The sequence below is a fragment of the Annulohypoxylon maeteangense genome (genome assembly GCF_022496945.1).
Source record: "Annulohypoxylon maeteangense strain CBS 123835 unplaced genomic scaffold GGS22scaffold_5, whole genome shotgun sequence".
Taxonomy (NCBI): domain Eukaryota; kingdom Fungi; phylum Ascomycota; class Sordariomycetes; order Xylariales; family Hypoxylaceae; genus Annulohypoxylon; species Annulohypoxylon maeteangense.
Window position 1 is genome coordinate 1,545,338 of NW_025953252.1, and position 24,335 is coordinate 1,569,672.

The 24,335-nt window shown below is 45.7% G+C and overlaps 4 protein-coding genes across 4 annotated transcripts; 1 reads left to right on the top strand and 3 right to left on the bottom strand.

Moving 5' to 3' along the window:
- Window positions 1–315: 315 nt before the first annotated feature.
- GGS22DRAFT_178902 (alpha/beta-hydrolase) lies at window positions 316–1,296 on the bottom strand (the record flags this gene model as incomplete). Its single annotated transcript, XM_047963625.1, has 1 exon — window positions 316–1,296. One exon carries the CDS (start codon window positions 1,294–1,296, stop codon window positions 316–318), a length of 981 nt encoding a protein of 326 aa, XP_047820737.1.
- Window positions 1,297–8,096: 6,800 nt separating this feature from the next.
- GGS22DRAFT_118950 (uncharacterized protein) lies at window positions 8,097–8,870 on the bottom strand. Its single transcript, XM_047958174.1, has 2 exons — window positions 8,695–8,870; window positions 8,097–8,634 (listed from the first exon to the last, which is right to left on the bottom strand). The coding sequence occupies exons 1-2, from the start codon at window positions 8,800–8,802 to the stop codon at window positions 8,179–8,181; spliced, it is 564 nt and encodes a 187-aa protein (XP_047820738.1). The 5' UTR covers window positions 8,803–8,870; the 3' UTR covers window positions 8,097–8,178.
- Window positions 8,871–10,804: 1,934 nt separating this feature from the next.
- Window positions 10,805–12,322, top strand: GGS22DRAFT_178903 (carbohydrate-binding module family 35 protein; the record flags this gene model as incomplete). The annotated part of the gene is made up of 2 exons (XM_047963626.1): window positions 10,805–10,894; window positions 11,060–12,322. The coding sequence occupies 2 exons, from the start codon at window positions 10,805–10,807 to the stop codon at window positions 12,320–12,322; spliced, it is 1,353 nt and encodes a 450-aa protein (XP_047820739.1).
- A 1,038-nt stretch (window positions 12,323–13,360) lies between these two features.
- GGS22DRAFT_178904 (GTPase) lies at window positions 13,361–15,927 on the bottom strand (the record flags this gene model as incomplete). The annotated part of the gene is made up of 5 exons (XM_047963627.1): window positions 13,361–13,521; window positions 13,576–15,169; window positions 15,222–15,470; window positions 15,526–15,659; window positions 15,735–15,927. 5 exons carry the CDS (start codon window positions 15,925–15,927, stop codon window positions 13,361–13,363), a joined length of 2,331 nt encoding a protein of 776 aa, XP_047820740.1.
- Window positions 15,928–24,335: the final 8,408 nt, after the last annotated feature.

A 24,335-nucleotide genomic window follows, 5' to 3' on the forward strand; every position in this document is an offset into this window, starting at 1 on the left:
CGTGATGCGGCGTCCTATGGAGTAGAGGGAATCGTGGTATGACTCGTTGTGACGCACAATACCACATTATTTCGTCTTCGGTTAATTACTTCGTTCGTGGTTCATCCTACGCCATTCTTGCGTCTCAAGCATCTCGTTCTCCGGACCATCCGCGATACTAAACTCGCAGTGTCAATCTTAATCGATGGCGATTGGAATCGAAGCCGCAAATCGGTATCGGATTGAGATAGGTCTGGGTCGACCCTGGCTAGTCGTGTCGACCACCATTTGATGGTCTGCTTGTCAGGTGTTGCCGTGAAAACCGTGGTAGAAACCCTACACCGGTGCTTCCAGTGGCTTCGTTGGTTGTAGGGGCTCCAGAGGCTCGAATGCTTGGGGTAAAGGGTGTTTTTCAATCCACGCCCGTATTCCTCGGGCGAAAAGTTGGGGATATTGCAAATTCCAAGCATGAATAGCATCCTTCACCACAAACGCGCGAGAACGCTTTCCTTCCTTCGAACCCACCGACGCTAGAACTTGGCCCATCTCCCGCGTGCCTTCAACATTATCCTGCTTTCCGCCAACGACCAGCGCAATCCTAATGTCTTTCTTCCCAACCTCCGCCATATCATCTTTACTCCAATTATTTGTTTCACGAGCGCCCGCCTCGTATAAGCGCGCCGTATTGTTACGCTTAATCTCCTTCAAAAGCTCATCGTTCTGGAACTCCGGCGCCCATCCTGTAGCCTTGAAAAGCAGACTCTTCGGGCTATGCAACAAGACCGATAATCCTAGATATGAAATCCTCGGCGACGAGTTAAGGCTCTTCCACGCTTCGGTTACCGGTACAGCGTTTGACACGAAAGCGCTTAGGACAAGGTCCGGATGCCGCCGTATTAACTCCATCGCGACGAAACCTCCCGTAGACAACCCTACAAGATGCGCCTTCCCATCGTGAGCGTGTTCTCGGATCATCTGCGCTATGCGGTCGGCCGCCAAGACGAACGAAAAAGGCCCAACGTGCTTCGATCGCGAATGCTGCGGTAAATCAGGGATGAGAAGATGGTACTCGGTTAGCTGAGGCCAGCAATGGGCCCACTCCAGATGCGAGCTTAGTAGAATATGGATCATTACGATCGAAATAGGTGCAAGCGGGTTGAGGGAGCTGAAAAAGATGCTTTCGCTATCGGCGTTCTCGGCCATGCTCGTCGTAGTCCAGCTACTTGTAGACATTGTCCTGCCGCCTATAGGTAAGGTATTATCATCTCTGCTCCTCCACGTGCTGCTAGTCGTCGCAGATGATATTGTTCTGCGCATTGCGACCGTCGCGGCGTCCAATTCGTCTCTAGCATTAGAAACGGCCAATTTTCGGCCACCCATCACGAATGTCGCGCCGAAGAAGTTCTCTTCTTCAAACAGCGATCATGGAATTTTGAGTAGCTTAACTTATTAGTATTAGGTACCTAGAGAACATAATATTCTTTCTAGAAAAGTCTGGTGCTTCATTCGATAGAAGTATGTAGGTATGTAAAAGACTTGCGACGCGGCGTGTAAAGATAAAGTACCTAGTAGTGTAGTCCCGCCCACCTGGTCGGCCTAATTCTTATCAGGGTTCAGAAATTGCCGTCGCCACTCGATCCCTGGACGGTAAGCTCGTTCTACGAGAGTCGCCGCATCGTCATCGTGAATGACAACATAAAAAAATAGTAATTTCTCCAGGCCCCTCCCTTGACATATCTGGTGGGGATAGCATCGATAGACCTAACCAAGTGTATTCTAGCGCGGTCGAAAATCGAAGGTTCCAAGCGGCGCTGGACGAGAGCTGACTGCTAATGTACCGACAACCCTGGTAGAGATAGGCTGGTAGGAGGAGAATATCCATAACCAGACTATTATCAGCTAAAGTCGATGGGGATATTCGGGTATATAATCGTTACTAATGCTACACTGCTTTTCACCGCAACCAAGTTTCACTCTACGCTAAGAAGGGACTCTATCGGGATGATCCTTGCATCAAGAGGCACGGTGGATTACCACGTGAGGTTTAAAATATCATAAGAGCAAGGGTAAATGTACATCGGAGGGAATTATCGAATGATAACTGCATATGATGTTCTTGCTGATGCCTTTTCTGGTTGCTATTCTAGATATCTCGCTTGTTGTCAAATGCTCTGGCGTGGAAAAATATTTATATCATCAGGATCTGTATACGTTCTACATATTCAAATACCTGGTATTTTTCATGGAATTCACTCTCATAAAGTAAAAATTTCGTATCTACCCTAGGTACTAGAGCGAATGGATTTTGATCACTAGCCTCATTGGTTACTTAAAACCATATCAATCCGCTAGATCCACGCGATCTCCCAAAAGAGATGATACAGTAGCAGTGCCATATGTAGATCCATAAATATCGTACCATGGAGTTGGACCGTGCAATCCATCTACAACCCGGTTAACACTCGGCGTTCTCTCACTAGCATTCTGCTGGGTTTCGAAAAGCAGGGACTCTCCATTTCCGGCATATCACAGCCCGACGAGAGCCTAACATCTGTCTGAGCTTTCCGAAAATGGTAACCCAGACCTATGATTTCTAGAGCCGCCAAAGACACCCGATAGGTATTTCTTTTTTCTTGAAATACTATGTCACCACCATAGGCGGCACAATCTTCGATCCGGGATTCAGAGAATAGAGCGTAAAATACCCAAGCAAGAAGAGAAATAAGTCAAAATGCCATAAGGTCCGACTACTCCGCTGCCTTTAATGGTTCAATTGGAGTTTTCCAAATGTAAGTCCAGTCTTATTGCGTTTATTCGCATGAACAGCAAGTACCCCGTTTATGACACCAATTGCGGCGTGGCCGACATTCCAAGAACCGGTGTCACTTACTCCAGATTAACAATGGAGCTTTGTAAAGGCCCACACAAATAGACTACGATATGATAGGAGGAATACGGTAAGAGCTTGCAGGATGGACGGGAAGGGCGGGGAGCTGAACCATTACTTACATCGGAGGAGCTTCAGAATACCTGGAACAAAGGAAATGATAGACATCCTCTTCTACCCGATCGCGCTGACAATAGCATAGTACAAAAGTTTATATCTCTAACGGTACATGTCGGTGGATCGCCTTCGGCAAAGCACTCCCGACTAGATGTCTCTTCTCAAGATATTGAGCTGGATTAAAAGGGGTTACGCCGAAGCATTTACGCGGTATTCGACGAGAGAAGACCAAAATCCAGAATCATGGCACTAAGTACAATCCGACAATACCCGCGATAGCTGTTCATGTTTTACCGCAAATACGCGTATGAAGATATAGCGAAGTTCGAACATACACACTTACTCGCACGCCGTCTGAAACGAGACATGAGAAGATTCCCAGTTCTTCCGGATTCGCATATATTGTGCAGGCTAGGGATCAGAAAACAAGCTTTGGCATCAGTCCCACACCTCTCGACCTCTGGATTATGGACGACCTGATGCGTAACGGTGGCCGAGATCATATTGCGATGCAAATCCTTTTTCATCTCAATATAGGCTACAAAAAATAGATGGTACTTAGTGTCCTTTCGTTTAAGAAAAGGTTCCCTTCTCTGACCAGTCTTTAAGCTACTCGCCAAGGCCATATCCGAGGGAATTATCGACTTGGCTAGCTACGGCGCATGTGCCCAGGTTTACGTTAGTACTAAGATCGGTATGCCCGCCGTATACATATACCTTGGGAGGAGGGGTTTTGGCACAAGTCTGTCGAGTGACTATCGATTCTTTTGATGGGTCTGAAGTCAGATGAGTCGCCCAAGCCGAAAGGTTGATGACAATTCAGAACATATTAACAAGGTAACGGGCTTCCCTAATCGATCGAAGATCATAAATATTAAGTTTCCCTGTGATAATCCAACTACCTCTAACTCGAGGCCGGGGAACTACTGTCAATCGATTCGGGACCAGGGGGCACGCCACAGTCCTCATAGCGCTGTAAACAAGGGGCACTATGCCAGCGCCACAAGAAATACCTTATTTTAGAATGCCGGCTTGGGCCCCCATACCTAACAGATACACTCAAGAACAGCGGCCTAGATAACACGATTTGCCGTCTAGGAAGAAAATGGACAGACCAAGAAGCAGAGTTACAAGCTGGTTATCGGAAGTTTATTACGAAGGCTTTCAGTGCTGACTGAAAAAGCACGAGCAGAATGTGTGAGATCTAGCCTTCAAGGAGACTAATCGGAGAAAAGGAATAATACAGAGCGTGATGGACAGTTGCATATTATCCACGAACCACAGATACGGTTGCAGAAGGTCATCATCCGCCTGCTGAAACGAAACGACCTTACTGTAGCCAATGTCTCAGTTAGCTACCCCCATACAATCGAGCCGGAGAACCTTAATAATACCGTCAATAGAAATCATGAATCAAAATAAAGAATCTTAATGGTTGATACCGTCGATGGATAAGTAGACCAACAAAACAACATTTGAAGGGGGCCATTACGTAATCGATAGGATTATGTAAGACTGTGCGTCATTAGATAAGCAATTGCTTCACACTGTATTGTTACTCATTGTGCCTGGGCTGAATCAAGACCCGGTAGCGATCTGTTCGCTAAATCCTAGTGGGTAACTGCCATCGCTGGCGCCTGTTCCAGGGGCATAGCCACCAAAGAAAAAGGCCACACAGTTCATATTGGTAGATAAACAAATGCCATCCACCTAATGAACGTTTTTCGTAACAGCGTAAAATCTACATATTAAAGGTCATTACAATCAAAGGACAACTGTAAACGCTTGAATGAGACGACCACTAGGTAAAATAAACAGTGTTTACTTTGTCACCGTCGATTACACCACAATATTTAGGAACCTAGATCGAATACGATGCGCGACAACGATGTCTACGATGACCCGAAAAAGGCCTTTAAAGATCCCCGAGCAAAGACTATTTTTGCTAACATGTTCAGACGCTAGAACATGGCTCTTGGCCTTGCTAAATCTATTCCTGTTAGCGATATTCCTCCTCATATGCTTGATCTAGAGGTATGTACCTAGGTACCATGGTGGGAAAATGTAGGTTTAAAAAGACGGATGAGCAACCTTACCTAGTATACAGTTGGTTTATAGGCTACCTCCTACATACCTACCTAGTAGGTACACTTAAATACATCGACTAGCTTCCGCACAAATCCACATCGATGTTACAATATAAGTAGGTAGATAACTTCCCCTTAAACCATCCAGACAATGTGTTTCCCTGAGTACTTATCAATGCATAAGCGATGCTGACTCATAAGATACACTCCAACTCTTATCTACTGTGATATTTGAAAACTGGGGCGGTTTGGGTTGCCTATGGGGGCTCACGGAGAAATTAGGCTTCAATTTTTGTCTGTGAGGGGAAGACGGGCTCGACGTAGTCGCTGTGGATTTCGACGTTCCTCCGTGGATGTAAACGTCATACTTCGAACTGTCTCCCGCTATGACTTCCTTCCAACTCACGAGACTTCCATCTTCGTCGTGTTCTCGACTGACAGGGGTCACGTTGCTCGATTTCTCTGGGATTCTAGTCTGTTCTCTCGTGGCCCGAAGTCTCTCACGTAACTTCGTCCAAAGTGGAAGTAATATAGGGAGACTAAGGCAGAAAATGGCTAGCTCTGGCTCGAGCACGTTGAGATGCATATCACGGCTACCGTAAGCGATGAGCGTATCGACGTCATAATCTTTCCGTACCACGAAAGATAAGCGAATGCAGGAGACCATGGCGACACTATTGACTTGATATTAGCTCCCAGTAGCAAAGTTCTACCCCAACCATAGCTTCAGCTTACCAGATCCCGAGACAGAAAAGAATAGTCAAATTGATTTTGGTTTGAATCTTCATCTGCAATTTCCAGATAGGGGCTAGTGGTATGAGGAGAATAACCACATTTCCCACTATGTTCAAGACAGAGATTGTGACGTCGGCAGCTTTCATGTGAGTCGGGCCCCCTATGATAGGATTTTGCCAAAGTGCGACCGCAATGTTCGAGAGTGTCATGAGTTCCACGAATATCGCCATATATATAAGAATTACTGTCGCGCCGACAAACTTGCATATCAACCGAAATTTATCTTGGATAAATATGCGCGCGTATAGATAGAGGGCGCTAAGTTTTGCGAGACACATCGACGTCAGATGCAGGATTTCGAAAAGAAGGAGGATCTAGTCCAACGGTCGTCAGTATATGCTCAGTGGAGATTACCAGCGTTTCATGGAAGCTGTGTAGTTGCAGTGGGTACTGACAGTTAGAACGGTATTGCTTCCGTAGCCCAAGTCGGTTAATGAAGCCCGACTCCATCCCGGGCCCCATACTGAGCAACAACATGTTAGATATAACACCAAACTATAATTATTCAGGAAAAGCTACCTACCTAGGTAGGTAGATCAGACAACTTACGGTGGATTGAAATTCCAAAAAGAGCCACAACAATAGCTGCCGAGACCACGATAAGTCCATCATCCCAGTCGATGCCTGCTTTTGTCAATTTTCGCGAATAAAGGCGTAATCCGACCGAAAGTAAGCTAGAGACGAAAACCAGACAAGAAATAAGGAATAACGAGGAAATCATAATTAGCAGTTGAGGGTTTAAACATTTATAATAGGTATCTTTTTCGGCGATAACGTTAAGCTTCTCATGTTCGGTGTGGAATTGGTAGGCTTTGGAGAAAAGAAGATCTAGAAAGCACATATGGCTAAGAATTTCGTTATCGACAATTTGATTGCCAATTATATAGTTTGCCACAAACATGCTCAGTCATGATCCCGTTATCATGGGTGACACTCTATCTAGTTTGGATGATTGAGTTAATCAAACAACAGTACGCGATGTGGCTCTGACCAGTTTGATTAGGCGTGCGTGGAACGAATCAGACGGATGAGAAAGTATATTACATCACGATACCACCAACCTTAAGTTGTCGTACGGACCTACTGGGTAAGTACGCATCTTGTGTTTAATCTTCCAGGTCACCGCTTCTGCCTAGTAGTGAGCCTAAGTGTATCTAGGTAGGTATACGTTCCTCTTAAAAGTATGGAAGAGATCGAATAACTATAGGTAGTAAATTAATATTACAGATGTACCCTGTGAAAACAGTGCCTAGAATGATATAAGGTAAGAATAAATCCGGGCACAATACAAGAGAGGACCATGAGAAGACTGCTCCTTATTGTACTTCCCACTCCAAACCCGAAGACCATTCCCAAAAATGTAAAAGGTATCATATACACAGCTACTGTGTTTGAACAAGAGCTAAGAAGTGCCGGGACCAGCAATCCTAGTAGTATTAACAATGTGGATATCATCTTCAGGAACCAGGACTTTCTTTTCGTAAACCATTGTTTTATTCCACGAGGAAAGCTGTAGCCATTCTGCATGAGATGAGCATCGAATGAAACTGATCCGCCTCTGAGCTTCTTTTTAATCTCCGCTTTGAGCTCACTATCTGTCAAATGACAAACATCAATCGCGGCCTCGTTTAGCTCTTTGTTTATTTTCTCGGCCAGTATGAGTACAGCTCTCCAGCCTCGAGGTACCTCTACATAACCATTTAGAGGCAGTTGGAAGCAGGCTTTAAGCCACATTATATAAGTTCCGACCGTCCAGATATTCAAGAAAATTATCACAATGAATAACTGTAGAAATGAGAAGCCCCATTTGAAGCGCTAAATTATTATTGTGTCAATAATATTCATCTAAAAGCGAATCTTCTCATAGGACATATGCTTACGTTTTGAACTGGTTGACACGCGCCATTTTCTTGGATGTATGTGAGCAGATATGTCTGATTGGAGTAGGCTAGTGTTCTATTCGATGGATCTTGAAAGGGATAAGTCGGTCCTATTGTTCGAGGGTCGGTCCAATTATAACCAAAGAATCTACTACTAGAGTCAAAATAAAAGGCGGTTATATTCAACACCGGACCTGAAAGCGTTTTATTCATCCAAAGCGATGTCGTATTCCGAAGGCCAAAGAAACCATGTGATGATACGTCTGAGAAATCTGTATCAGTGAAGTTTTTTATGAATGTATAACGAAGCAATACGGACAATCAGATGTAGCTTTTTGTAAAACGCAATTGTAAAATTCGGTGAACTCGCAATCGCTTCTTGGTGGACTAGATTTAAATATATGTTCCACTAAAAATATCGTCAGCGACAACCTTATTTAGTATGATTTGGATACTTGCTGCTGTCTAGCTGTGTGCTGAGAAAGGGTACCATGTAGTCATTGGTGAGATTTACTCTCAGCCCATCGTGTATAATGTACGCTATAGGCTGAAAATCAGCGTACGCGATATAGTTTCCTTCATAATCCGGGACAAATGCTTTGACGGCTGTGGTATATCCAGTCATTGCACTAGCAACTGTCGGCCATCCTATCAGAAATAGCATATTTAATATCATGAAAGCCATAGCAAGCTTAGACTTGAGTCCTCGACCAGATATAAATATTCTTATAATGCGAGATACCGAGAGAATGGAAGGTTCATCTTGGAGGTACATGGTAGAGAAGATAGCGTATGTGATAGGCGCAAATTCCATCGAAGTCGTCACATAATCGGCAAATACACGCCAAGACGTAAATGCCAAAAGCGCTTGTCCTCCACGGCCAATCACCTAACAAATATGTATCAGCTTGAGTATAAGATTATAAAGGAGTTTAGTTTGAAGTCTGACAATGTCCCATGAGATGTCAATAGCTTTCGCTTGTGTGAAGGTTAGGTTTCCAACACCAAGGTTTATCTCAAAGAATCCCGAGGTTGCCCATGTATTGTATGTTGACATATTTACGTTGAACGAGTTATCAGCTCTGCATGCCGTACTTTCGCTGTAGATGAAATCACCGGAAAAACAACCGTAAGCCGTAAGCCAGGCGAAGAAACCTAGTAGAGCTAATACCCATACTCCAAAAAGAGACCATAGGCCTGCTCGTCTCCACCTAGTAGACCGTAGGTCTGATGCCGCTTCTTTGAAAGGTGCGGTGCATTGCGTTAGGATGGACTGGAAGAATCTCCTGAATAACGGCTGTTTCTCTTTAGAAGGCGGAGCCTCTAGAATGAGGGAGTCTAACGATAATGAAGACAAAGCCATCGGATTTAGCTGATTACAATCCATCATTCAAAAGATGGATTTGGGTTGAAATAGGACGTGACCTGTCTGCTACAACTAGTTTTATCATAATCCTAAGTGCTAATAATAGATTGAAAATCAGGGTGCGCCACCCAGCCCATAGTTACACAAATGAACTGAATGTTCTCTTCATTGGTCTATCAGCCAGAGACAGCTTACGTACCATGCTCAGCCAGTTCAATTTGTAAATATGCCAGATGTTGTGTAACATTCCAAGGTTGACAAGGCATTCTAGGGAACCCGAAAAAGAGTATAAGCACTGACTTCATAATCGAGTTCGTCAACTGAAAGCAACTGGAAGAGCCGAAGAAGCTATTTATGACTTAGAGACTTAATTCATCCGTCAGGGAGAGTGGTCTCTCTGAAATTCTATTTCAGAGAGACAAAAACTCGTCTGCCAGATCCGAGTGCTTCCGCATGATCCGAAACATCTGCGTGTATATCCAACTGTACTAGGTAAACTAGCAATAATGATCCCATATAATGTGAGGAGCTTTAAAGAATCGTCAGCTTCTTCATTTTCTCCTTCCGCTTCATTCAAAGACATGGCAATTAGCAAAGAACCCGAGCCAGCGAAGTTCGTAATCATTGATAGGCACCTGGGCATATTATAGTAGTAGACCTTTTCGAAATTTCGCCCAAGCTAGCGCCATGTCGCTAATTTGGAGGCACCGCGCAGTTAGGATAGCCAACAGGCAGTCCAGTGGTCTACCCCTCCATTCGCTACATAGCTCAAAGATATTCTAAGACATTCCCATTCCTACCAAGATATTGTAAAGGTTATTAGTTGCTTTTTCCACTTCAATGTCAGATAGCTTCACCTCGATTTTCATAATGAGGGTGCGCGTACTTGACTAGCGCTAGGATTCATTAAATGACTTAGCTCGCCGCGACATGTTAGGTTGACTTTGATCCGGATTAATTACATACCTAGGTAGGTAGGTATATTTAAAAGACGTTTCAAGGTGAAAGATGTCATGCGTATTTACATTGGTGGAGTTTTTAAACCACATGTTACCCAATTCCACTAAGGATTACCACGTCTTGGCATTTTAGTTTCTTGATTAACTGATGTTTACTTCGTACGTAGCCCCCACTAAACCAACCTCCACCTCTTCCACATGCGATGATGGTAGCACATGAACAACGTCGGGGTCCGATTTTAGCCGCCCCTGTAACCGCCAAACTATGTAGCAAGAATACGACCAAAATCAGGACGCCGACAAACCCGTAAAGCCCACATATCTAGAAATACCAAGAATAGCTCAATAGAAACACGAAGACACGAAGGACGTTAAACGTAACATCAACCTTATTCATTCGAAGGAGAAACTTGAGCAGACGTAGTCCCGATCCATATAATCATCCACTCGCATGCAGGTAAGGCGTGAGTCGTCGTTGGCGCGCTTTGGCGGACTCGGGTCTCGACTCGACTCGTATTAATTGCGATCAATGCCGGCGGGAGATCTCACCCCAGCAATCCGGATATCCAAATTGCTTCCCCACAGCGGGAGAGAGCCCTACCCTGGCTTTTCTGCCATTATATGAATGGGGAGGTTCGCCGCAGCTGCAGAGTAGTTGCGCATTCAATCGATTGCATGTCGATCCCGCATGCGAACAGACGGCTAGGCGCATTTGACTATTGAAAAAATTCGAAATGCGTTTTCTTAACGTGGCGCTTTTGACGGCCCTATCGCCCCTGGCGAGCGCGAGTTTACAAGTTGTACCTGGGGGCACATGGACTACAGTGGGTTACCCTCATTCTCCAGCTTATTCATCAATTGTCAAATCCTATAAACTGTCTTAAATCCGAAGCATTCCACCCCCTTTTCTCCAACCCCTGTCCCCGCCCCCTTTTCTACCCCAACATGACCCCCACCACACACCACAACTAACACCCCCACGCAACTAGTCTAATGGCGAACACATGCAAGCCCACGGCGCCGGCGTCATCAAAGTAGGCGATCTGTACTACCTAATCGGCGAGGACAAGACCAGCGGCAGCGCCTTCCAAAACGTAAACTGCTACTCCTCGCCGGACCTAGTCCAATGGACCTACGTCGGCGCGCTCCTCTCGCGGACCAGCTCCGGGGACCTGGGTCCCAACCGAGTCGTCGAGCGGCCAAAAGTGCTGTACAACGCGTCGACGAAGAAATACGTCCTGTACATGCACATCGACAGCTCCTCGTACGGCGAAGCAAAAGTAGGCGTCGCGACCGGCGACACGGTGTGCGGGAAATACACCTACATCAACTCCTTCCAACCGCTCGGCTTCCAATCGCGGGACATGGGGTTATTCCAAGACACCGACGGCGCGGGGTACTTGCTAACCGAAGACCGCCAAAACGGGCTGCGCATTGAGCGGCTATCTGCGGACTACCTGTCCGTAGAATCAAACACGTACCTCTGGAAAGACAGGATCGAGGCCCCGGCAGTGCTTAAACACGACGGCGTGTACTTCATGTTCGGGTCGAAACTAACAGGCTGGGATCCGAATGACAACGTCTACAGCACGTCGACCTCGCTGAGCTCGGGGTGGTCCGCGTGGAAGACGTTTGCGGACGCGGGGAGCAAGACATACACCTCGCAGACGAACTACGTACTCCCGATCGGCACAAACGCCGCCGTGTATCTCGGCGACCGCTGGGTAAGCAGTAACCTCATGGCATCGACATACGTGTGGCTACCCCTGAGCATCTCCGGAACCACCGTGACAATGGCGAACGCCGAATCCTGGGTTCCGGACATAAACACGACGTCGTCGTCGGCATCGACGGCAAAGCCGGCAGAAAGCGCGTATGAAGGGGAAGCCGCGACGTACGGCGGTGCGACGCGTGACGTGAGCTGCGGGTCGTGCTCGGCTGGCAAAGCGGCGGGGTACGTGGGGGGTCCGGACGGGGGCACGGTGACGTTTTCCGGGGTAAAGAGCGATGCGGCAGCGCGGACGACGGTGCGAGTGCGGTACGTGAATGGGGACAGTTCGCCGCGGTACGCAAACGTGCGCGTGAACGGGGGTACGGCGCAGAAGCTGGCATTTTTGCCTACGGGAAGCAGCGTGTCGAGTAGCACGTTGAATGTGGATTTGAAGGCTGGGAGCAATAACGAGATTGTGTTTGAGGCTGTCGGGACGGGTTGGGGGCCTGATATTGATAGGCTGCTGGTGCCCGTTTCGTGAGACCGTGGGTTAATCGAGGTGAAACAATCGGGATGTCGACTAATTACGAAAATGAATCAGGTTCCTAAGCAAATGAGAATTAGGACACGTTAAAATTAGGATACCATGCTATATCATACCTCCCGTATATACCGGCATTATGGATGTTCGCCTACATGTCACGACACGAGACGATTTTAACACCCGTCGACTTCCTCTATCAGCCAAACTTGACGTCAAGGCTCTTCGATTCATATATGTATACCTCCCGCACTAAATGCTACATGACTCTCCCAATCCCTGCTCAGAAGCTCGAGGAAAATGAACACTTCTGAAATAGCATGACAAAGGCCACCGGTCCAGCCGAAGTAACAACAGCCAAGCGATATAGACTACCAGGAAACCCCCAACTAGAATACCCATTCAGACCCTCTCGTCTTTTGACGAACGTTCGACAACCTAGATATAAACGCCCTTCATCATCTTCCCTTACTAGACACCTATGAAAATATATCGTCGGAACCACACGAGACCTCACTGACGTTCCTTATAAACCTCCCCCAAGGAAAAGCCAATGTGCATTATTCTGGAAACTCCATTGACTAGACCACCTATGACATGTACGACACGAGACGTATTGCGACAACAGTATAAATAATAGGGACGATGGTAAAACGCCCGCCCAGAAATGATGATTCGTGCATGTGGCCATGAAGCAGTAAGTCAGGGTCGCCCGGCTAACGTATCGGCCGGTGTTAATCGATCCCAGTAGTAAGGTTGGCCGTTGTCCCTTCGTTAAAAAGAGACCCAACCGGTATTAGGTCTTGTGTAATCAGCGCCTGGAGCACCTCATAGCGTGCAGCCAAAATAAGCACCTAGGGACGCAAATTTCATCTGAAATGAGTGTAACACTCTGGTATAGCAAAAAGAAAATGGTATCAAGTCGTAATCAGCCGTGAACGCCATGCAAGGTCCTCGAAACAAACGTGGTGCAAGTTACTGGTTGGCAAATAAGCCAGACAGGCTCGGGAATGGTTGCTAAATGCTGGTGGCCCCTGATCACCAACCCTTCTTTCTAGCAAAGCGCTTGTTTAACAAGGCCAATACCTTCGTGACGTTGAACTGTACGTATTCAAGGTCTAAATCGTCCTGGTTATCCTTCTGCATCTCTAGTAGGTCATCTAGCTTGAGATCGAGCTCCAGAAGCCCACGGTTGCGTCCTATATACTGGTTAGCCTGAGCGGGAACGTCCTCGAAGGGCCCCTCTAACTCACCTTTGTAATGGAGCGATATCACAAAGGTTCCCGGCAAAGGGCTGGTGAAATTAAAGTAGATGTTGGCCCTTCTGTTATCAGGGACATTGCTCTTCTGAATGACACCCTCCTTTTCCAATTGCTGGTGAGTAAATTTGTACGGGCCAAGAATTTGCTGTTTCTGCTGCTTTCGTCTCGTACCTTCGGATTGGCTTCGCACATTGTGAAGATAGCTCTTGTACGTCTCCAATTGGCCGACGAGGTATGAGTTGTGGTCCCTGATCGTCTTGTACACCTCTTCAAGCTTAGCAGTCTCCGCAATGACACCGTCCTTCAAAGAACCTAAATGCTGCAACTCTTGCTCAACTTCGTCCCTGAGGAGGCTAAATTGGTCGGATTTATCGATAACTTTCATCTCCTGGAGTTGGCTAAGTAGTTCCATGGCCCGGATACCTTTTCGGACCATAACTGCGTCATTTCTCGATGTGGCTGCTGCATCCGCAATTCTCTCCAGGCGTAATGGGCGACGGGCGACCGAACTGTTCGCAGGGATAGACCGCATAACCTGTACAAATATGGACTTAGCTTCCATGAAGTAGACCTCTTCCTGCGTAATATCTAAAGCTGCTGTTAAATCATCGATGGCGGTCTCCCATCGGCTGAATAGGGGAAGGTTAATGGCTCTGTTCTCTTTCCGAGGTACTTGTGCGGGTGCATGGCCTAGCTCCGAAATGATTTGAGACAAATGAGACGATTCATCTTTACAGAGCTCCGCAGTATGCTTCTCGATCAAGGCGTGCATGGCGTATATCTCGTTTAGGGTGATAGAAAGCTCGAGATCCTTCTTGGAAAGTGCAACATAATTGTCCATCTCGAGACTCTCGTAGAAATCTTGAACCTCACAAAGGTCGAGCATGAACTTGTTGACACGGTCCTTGTTCTGTTGGATGAACGGCTGCAACTTGGCCATGTATGGTTCTTTGGCATACGATGGCTTATTAGCCAGATTCTGCAACATCTTAGCAACTAACGTCAAGGTACGCCGAGGTCGCTCAGAAGGCACTCCGTCGATAAGCATGTACGATTTCGGTGTGACAATAGCGGGATTGATGAAACGAAGGAAGAAAAAGCCACCAATCAGTGTGCAAATGACCTGGTCATTTGCATCGGGGTACTTTCGCTTCGTCAAACTTCGAATCTGCTTGCATATCCATCGAATACCGTACGGGGCCTCCTCGAGTCCCTCGATGATCGTAGTCAGAAAGCCATTAGCAATTTCCGTCAGCATCGTCAAACGAGGTTCAATGATAGCCTGGACTTGGGGGTTTTCGGCAGCCTGCTCTCCCGTAATGCCTCTAGGAAGATTTGCCGGGAGACCACCGGTATCTTCCTCGATTTGTTGACACATGCGCTCATAGACCTTCAAGGGGTTGATCTCGAGGTCGAGATCCGTCAATTCGATCAAGCTGTTGATTCTTTGCGCCAGTACTGTTCGCAAGAAACTCTGCCCGGGACCACGCCTAGTGTAGGTAGTCATCATACGGGAGACCGGCGTATTTGCTCGGAGAAGGGACGAATATTCCGGTGTCGTATCGAATTGATAGGTTAAAACGGACTAAATAAGATCAGCAAGGTCTACTCGGCATCCGATATACAAGAGAACATACCTGAAACATAGTCAAGAGTAGATGTTCTTCTCGACTTTCGTATTGATTTCCGTAAATGGTGAACATGACGGTCTGTAGCAGGGAGTCAATCTCAGACATGGACACTAGCCTACACAGATGGGCTATGTGCCTAGGCTCAGACTGCAATAAGAACAAGAGGTTGCCATATTTTTGTGTTTTGTCGTCGTTAGGAAACGCGCCCTCTTGCAGATCGGTCGCGTCTTCGAGATGGCTCGCAACTTCGTTTTGCTAGTAACCGATTTAGTTATTTGATTATCATAGGCAGAAAGGTAAATCAACAAACCTCTTCTAAAGCCATCCGGTTCTGGATTAATAGGGCAATTCGAGAATCGAGATATCGAACATCCTTTTCGAGGACGAAATTCTTCTTTGATTGCGAGGAAATCTTGGATTTTAACTCGCGCAATATCTTCTGAGCTGTAATTCACCGCCTATATTAGCCCCATCACACCCTAGAACGAAAAAGAAAAAAAACAATGCTGAACTCCGTACCTTTTGCCAAATCATCTTCAATTTCTAGATCCGACTCGTTCGCCGACATAGACAAGTATAAAGCCGACATAGAGTATCGCTTAGACTGACGCGCCGAGCGCGAACCCTCGTAGGAAGACATGGTGTTCTGGCGAGAAATCGGCTGAAACGACGAAGACGAGGCTGTTGATGCCCTAGAAGGTGTTTGTAACATGACTGACATGTTTTGAATATGGGTTACTATATCTATCCGTAACGCGGTCGTCTCGACAGCTGCTTGCTGAACTTGTTGACAACACTAGAATAGTGGGCTAGGCGCGACGATGAATTGCGATCATTACAAAACAAGACAGTGTTGTATTGCGCGATTGAATTAACCCGTATCGAACCGAAATCGCCTAATGTTTCTGGTCTATCGAGTCTCGGTTGGGTAATTACGAGGTATATACTTCACACAAAGTATTGATAAAAGTAGTCGGGGTCGTGATTAAGGTCGGGATAGGAAAAGAGGAAATCGTCTCGTCGGTTGGCGTCGTGCAGGTTCGTAATGAATTGGTGGATATTGGATGGCGAATGGATTGTATATCCGAATTGATTTATCTTCGAATCGGAATCAATTGAGGTCGGCACAGCGGGCCAGCGAGCGCCAGTATCGATATGAATTAGACCGGAAGGGCTAATACCTGTCGAGTACTGAATGAGGTTTGTCTGACCCGGATCCTACCCGCAAGGGAGACAAAAAAATAAGTCGATTTGGGTTATGGTGTTTTAATCGGTCAACAGAGTGGGAACAAGGTGGAAATGCGTTTAATTAGTAGCCGTGAATCTGTCGCGACTAAAGATCAAACACCGGTTCGTCTGTGACCAATTAAGTAGAATCCAATGGTGTCTTGTTTTTCAATTATCGTCAATGTTCGCTCGGGCAGTAAACGAAGGTTGGACGGTTGGACAACATAAGGCCGTCGTCTAGGCGGGTGAGGAGACGGCTGCGCTTCGTTGCGCTGCGACAGAAGCAGCCGCAGAATTGGTAGTGGATAGTAGGTAATGAGAAATGGGTAGAGAATTAAGTCGCACACACGGATATGGAAACTTCGTCAAGACATAGGCCCCCAAAAATGAGCACAAGTGGTCGTGCTAAGATGTTGCACGGGAATTGATTGGAAATCGAGAATCGACTTAATTGACTAAGACGAAGAAGGCGAAGAGGAGAGGGGTTCGGCGCTCAAAAGAATTGGACTTGAACTTCTGAACTGCGACAGGGCGCAAGGCGTGTGTGCGTGTGTGTGTGTGTGCAGTGTATGTGTATATGCAGTGTGTTCGGTCGGGGGGTATGAATTATTGGATATGGGTATGGGTACGATTATGGGTGTGGGAAAGGGTGTGAGATGCAAGATGTGGGTGTGGTGTACGAGAAAGGGGAGGGAAGGGAAAGACAAGATTCTTGTCTACAAGGTAGGAGGATTTGAGTTCTTGAGTTCTGTCCTGAATAGTAGTAGCGTAGAAGCGTATCGAGGAAGCTTGTGGTAGGTGAATTAAGTGTAGTAGTGTAATACAGAATACTGTAGCACTGTAATAGCGAAGTAGCGAAGTACGTCGCAGCAGGTACCACCGTGATAGAAAAAAAAAATAATGATACTACGCCTGTATGTGTGTATGCTACTACAGGCCAAATCAAATCCGGTTGGATGCTCGGCTGTATGTACAGAAACAGAATAGACGGCTCAACGCTATCGATTAAACCGGAAACGAGTCGACCAAAAGTGGGGTCATTAGTTGAATAACGATATAATTGCCGTACAGAGGCGCTTCTCAAGATATAATTCTCAAAATATCATCACCAAAGGAATAGGTCCTGACCGTGGTGTTTAAGAAATTAAGAATCTTATCAATTATTCGACGACATAGGGAAACGGTAAGATATTATCAAATATCAAATAATTGAAGCTAGAATAAATGGTAAAATCGAATAATTACTAGGCAAGTAAAAGGAAACAATTACCAGTTCGGAATCAAAGGGATTCGAAAGGGATGACTGCTCTCAATCTATTCGTCATAATCCACGTAAGAAAGAAATGGGAAAGAAAATTGAGATAAGATGCAAGTAAGGAAAACAGGGTAAGGTGAAGTTGTAAAAGTCGACCTGTCCCTTTTTTTTCTTCTTTCTCTTTTATTCTATCTCCCTTCTGCTCTCCTCTGGGCCAATGAAGGTCAGCAATTATTGAGATGATGGTGTGTACCGTACCGTATGTGCGTGTGTTAATGCTAGTCAGTGCCGGGCTGCCGGGGTCTTGGATTGGCGGTCTAGCTGTCACATAGTCACAGTAACAAAATTCATTCTATTCATTTTATTGTTGCGTAGCTGCGCTGCTGCATAGGTAGTAGTTTATTTTATTCAATGGCTGAATGGATGGATATCAAGAACTGGAGCTTTTAATGGATGTTCCTGCTCTCCAATTCTCTTACGATAGGAACTTCCCAAAAGTCAAGGTTGGTCGCGGTTGGTGTACCTACGCTAAAAGATTTTAGTGGGAATAGAAGGTGGGGGATCGGAACAGTTACATCTTAGCGCAGTTCTTTAATCGACTTTTTCATCGTTTATCGTAATTCGTTCTCGCTTAAACCTCATAGGGTAAGAGACTCCGCGTGTGTATTGTGTACAATTGGATGTCCAATTGATCGTACAAATGCCGACTGTCAAATGTACATGTACATAAACATCACTTTCTAACCTTGTTCATAACATCGTTAATAATGAAGCCATTCAGTCCGATGATTGATCATGATATGACCCTGACATTTTCTCGAAACCGTGTAGAAGAACCAGCCACCTCCATTGTCAATCCATCGGGACCGTTAACACCAACTGCCATCACATGCGGATTAGAAGAGCCGCAGTTCCTAGCATACGAGGGCTAGGATGCCATGTCAAATGGATGAGAGAGTCTGTGTTATTGTAAGGTTGTGCAGCGGGTGTGCTTGGCTTGTGCGGGTCGTGAAGCTAGCTTAAGTAAGGAGTGCATATATTTCATGAAACACCTCGTGATGATCGACAAACCTCTTAGGCACAGGATTGATATCTATGAAACATAAAGCAAGGTCTAAATGAAGCATGAGAAAGAAGCATGGCGATTATGAAAGATGCGAGAAGCACGAGAATAAACTTTTGACGAGTCGGTCTCGCCGAAAGACGTTTACATACAGTAGAAGATATCAAGGACAGAATGGGCGAACCGAGACTTTTATTTTCTAACCTTTCGAAAACTGAGTTAATGGTACAATGATGAAATACTTAGTAAAAACATTAAGATTTAATACTGTGTGGGTTTCACTTTGAGAAATAAACCCCATAGAGCTGAACAGAACCGTTGCCGCATGTATACTAGCATCTCTCGGGTATTTCCAAGGTTAAGCCCAAAGGAGTAACTCCATTAAGTTTCCATTCATCCTTCTCCAGTTATCCAGGAACCACTTCCATTCATCAGCCAATAAAGGCTTTGTCTGACAGGGGAGGTCAGGGGTAAGAAGGAACTAAGAGGGGTTCGCGACCGAACATTACCGGCGTAATTGATAGTGACCAACTACAAAAACCTGTCGCCTACTTCGTAGAGTAACTCAAAATCTGCAAAGTTATCGAGATAATGCGCTTCGCGAAGCGAACACGCAGCGCAGCGCGTACGAGGATGCCAATATAAATTCTAGAACAGTAATCGCAATTCTAGAAGAGTCAAAGAGTCTCTGGTCGAAACGAAATTCCCGTCTTGTACGAATCAGATTCAGACATTGAATTAGAAATATGTCGTGCATGAAGTAAGTGGTAAGAGGATGCAGGATCTCAAGACTCAAGCGAGTAGGAGAGTTGCATTTTCCAATCTTGCTTCTCGAAAACAAGGCCGCCTGCAGCTGTCTCTTGTTTTGTTTCAATATATTCGTATCCTCATTCGGTTGTTATTAGACGGGCGCTTAAAGACGTCACAGAAGCCATTTCAGCCAACATCGACTTGTTCGATTATGGGCTGATGAAACACTCACAGCTCATTTCTCTAACTTGTGGAATTATGGATTTGTGGGATAGGTGTCAAAATCGAATCTTGCTTCCACCGCCACCGCATTTCGTACGCAAGCCGTTATCCATCATCATGCAATAATAAGCATCGCCCGAAGATCTGACCCGGCGGGTGGCTTTAATCCCGATACCTAGCTACATTTCAAGACTCAAGAGCCTATCTCTATCTCAGCCAAGATGCTGAGGAACTACTCTGCTACTCAAGCCAGGATTGTGGTCAGCAATTCCACTTCAACATGGCTGGTTTTTGCGGGGTTGAATCTCGTACCCACGCTATTAACTGCTAGGTCGCGGGCTTATGAGACATCTGACATAGCTCGGACTCAGCTACACAGGACGTAGGTAGGTACCTAATACCTCGATGTTGCTCGACGTCGAATCGATTATTTATCGTATTGAATCCTCGTGTACGGCTAGAAAACTCAAGCACATGGAAATCTATTTCTATATATGATTTATTCTACCAGGTAGTCGAAATCCAGAATCAGGCTTGAAGAGGACTGAGCGTCAAGTTTATCAGGCTGTCTGGCTGTCAAGTCAATTTTAACCGTACGTTCGCTTGCCCCGTCCCAAAGTTGCGTAACAATCGGTTGCCGGACCCACGATCATCTGAAAGGAGGGACGATCAAGTTCGTGATAAGCGGCAAGGATTGATGCCGCCAATCGCAAGTTACGCCTAAATAGTTTATTGTTCACATAATCATCCACATACTCATCTCTCTCACATGATGAAATTCCGCTGTGGGCAATACATATCTACCTAAGCTAGGTGCGTATGTACAATGTAAGATATCGACACTTCTCTTTCCACTTCCGTCCAAGACTATAGATACTATAACCAGTTTATCAATTCCTGAATCCTGATTCTATTCAGCTCGAATAACCAACCTTCTCCGATCCAACCGCAAAGAACATGTCCACCCAACCTGCCTGCCTGTCTGCCTGCCCATCAAGCTTGCGCCAAGGATCCAGACTGCTCGCCGCCGCGTAAACCTCGCACTGAGATCTGTAAGATGAAGTTTCGCACAGAAAATATTCATGGAAATAGTCCAAGCGTGCTTATTTAGCGTTCCAACATCCGGTACTTCTGGGGTTTCGGAGTATTTTAGAATTGCAGCCCATTTCTACTGGTTCTACCGCCTATCGCCACCCAACTACGCCCGTTATCAGCTAGCCCTGAAGCTGACAGGCAGGGCTGCATGCTTTTAGTGCTGTGCTTCAACACGTACCGACGCAGGAACGGGGTGACGGCATCCGGAGGACGAATCGAATCCTCAAAGCACACACCCGACGGACCCGATACCAACTTGTCGGTACGAAGAGTTCAAACCTCTATTAGGCGTTCTTTCATCTAGTCTTGTACCCCCCGAAATTGTGATAACTGAAGAAATCTCGAAACATTGTCCCAAATCCCCCTGGTTCCTTACAGGAATGCCCCAGCAGCCCAGGAATACCCGCGCATCTAGTGCCTGTATGTACGACCGTAACACGAGAAGGATTCTAGCCGTCTTAAGCCGTGCATATGCCAGACCTGCCGCCTACCAGATTTGAATCACACATGATTGTTTAATAGTTGTGACGTCGTGACACCCGTTCAGCCCATGGTACACAAGCTCTCCACCGCCATTCCGGGGACGGACAGGTCTGATATGACATCAGTTTCAGATATCATCACTCGACAATCTTGTACCTACTCACGCATGTACATCATCAGCCTGGCCCATGTATGTTCACCTACACATACACACGTATACACTCAACATTCAACATTCATACAGGTGTATTAGTATTCTCTACTTCTGCGACCTAATGTCTACAATTCCTTTATCATCCCTTTCAGCTCCGAAATCCGTCAGTTTATATCATAGACGATCCGCATTACATACCTGCCCAATCCGTCATAAAACACAAGCTCAGCTCCTCAATATCATAAACTTAACCCATCCAGGTCCGGGCGTCTCGCGCCATTTATGCTCGGCGACCTCCATAGATCCAAAAATAGGAAATCCGGCAGATGCTGTGACGCCCCATATGACTCATATCGTTAAATCAGATGAGCCCTCATTTTCCAATCCCGCGCGCTCGGGATCCCGTCCCTACGTACGCTAGCAGATGTGATGGGGAAACGTCATTGGTGATAGGCGTTACGCGGCACCGTAGACCGTGCTCAAGGACCTGCTCCGAGGACCCGGCATTGGGTCGGTGGCTGTTGCGCTTGTCTAACCGAAAGGAGAGGTTCAGCCTCGCACGAGAGACACACATATTTCCCATCTAGCTCCCGCGCAGGGATCACCCGTTCGTGCAACCATTGCCGACGGAGCCCGAGTGTGGACGCCACCGACATCCCTAGTTGTCGGGATTATATACACTGCATTGACTATGTGGTTGGTATATTGATACATGAATACTTGCTTGGTAGGTTTCCGCGAACGGACCTCGCGGCGACGGGACAGCCGCCAGCTCCGGTCTGAACAACATAGGTACCTAATAGAGTGTAACTACAACTCAATCATATAACAAGCTTTGCAAGATCCCTTAAGTTATATTTGCTCTTTCTTACTAGATTGGCCATGTCCTTTCTTATTATGCTTGTATTAGGTAAACAAGTCTCACTTACCTCTATCTAAGAGTATGATACTGTAGTTCATTAGATTAGCTCAGCCAAGGCCAAGATATGTGTATAGTTGAGTTAGTGGGAGAGGAAGCTATTCATTTATTTACCTATTTTAGTCATGCATACTACGATTTACAATAGAACCTCACCTTGAAGCGACTAGGAAGATGGAGGAAGTGGAGGATTCAGGGGCCCGGGATCTTTGTAACACAAGTATAAAAGATACACGGAATTTTTCTCTTGAATAGGTAGGTACCTAGTATATTTTCGAGCCTTATTTTATTTCTAACAAAAATCGGCGATGTTATTTCTAGCCACATCGGGTTTATATTCTCTGTTTGCTCAACAAACAGTCTTGTGGTAGAAATGAATGTGGCTTTCAACGCCTCATAGTGTAGTCGTAAAAAGGAGTGCAGATTCTTCCCCTTCCCGAATCCTAACATGGTATCTACCCATAAATCTGTAGAAGTAGGATCATATAGAGAGATTTCCCATCCATAAATCTCGATTTCTTCTCAAACTCCTTTCCTCCCTGCGCCGCTCTCGCTGTTTGACACCTTCCTTTGTTTTGGACAGGTAGTCCACCGGACAGTTCGTAGATATCATTCTCTGTGGTAATGAGGCAGCTTCAGCGTAAGAAGGATGTCCGTGGTTCGGCCGTAAGCCATGCGAGTGCATATGTAAGTCATGGCTGACTGGCGACGGCAATAGAGGGTAGTGCTCCTTCGAGAACTTGTACCACGTTTTTACTTCCTTAGTTAATCGACAACTTTGGTGTCTTCCAAGGCCTTCTTGTGGAATACAAGAAACTAGCACCATTGCATCGTTCGACTCAAATTCCTCTTTAACCTAAGATTATCCGATCGCTTTAACCTTTGGATTCTCCTTTTGCGGGATAGATATAACTTTTTTAGTAAGTCACCCTTGAGGAATACCTGAGCTTCATAGTGCTCGTAATCGACATCGATATTCACAACATGGTAGATGAATAAATCCCCATCTTGTAGGCATCGCGATATTATGACATAAGCACGCCGGCCACCGTGAATAACGATGCCTACATAGTTTTCGTATGGTATATCAAGGCTTTGAATTTTTGAAGTCATGATACTCCATCAACTAACAATTCATTAGCTCACAAGCCTTACAGAGCAGTCATAACAAAGTCGATATTAGGGAATAGGTAGTCTTACTTCTGCGTATGGTTATGATTGAAGTAGGGCTTCTTTCAGGTGTGTTTGTTTAAAAATGAGTATCAAATCCTGTAAGTCATGTTTAACCCACATTGAAATCTCAGGCTGCCCTTATATATAGATCGGTATCTCATATTTACAATTTGTGAGTTCATCAAATTTAGTATTGTCATCAATGATGGTGCAACTGTTGAGTGTTCGGAAAAGCTGATGTCTTGATTGACTAGTCCTAGGACAAGATTTTCGTGGCATGGATAGAATAGGCCTCACTACACCTGGGCATGTACGAATTTCATTCCATGTATGTAAATGAGTAAATATGATTGATGGAGTTAAAGCTATTCCGTCTCATGCACAATTGCCTTAAGCGCCGGGCGAAGTCATCGAGGGAATAGGCCGGCCATATTCAAAAAGAGCCTCACTCAAAATATTCGTTGCATCACAATTTCTCATTAAGTGTAATGGGCCTCACTGTGAATAAATCGGAAGACTTCGCGATTGGCGAATTAAGCCTCATAGGCGCAATATTGGACATCTATGAATAGTGAGGCCTAATTTCCTTACGGTTGTCCTTAGAGGGTAGCAGATGTGCATTTCTCGCGTATGGCCTTCGACATACCGGTACTTACTAACGTAGTACCTACCTACATACCTAGGTAGGTACCTACTAGGTAGGAATGTTACATAACTCTACGGCCATTTCATGATTACCATTCACTAATAAAGAGTATGATATTGTTAATACCACATAT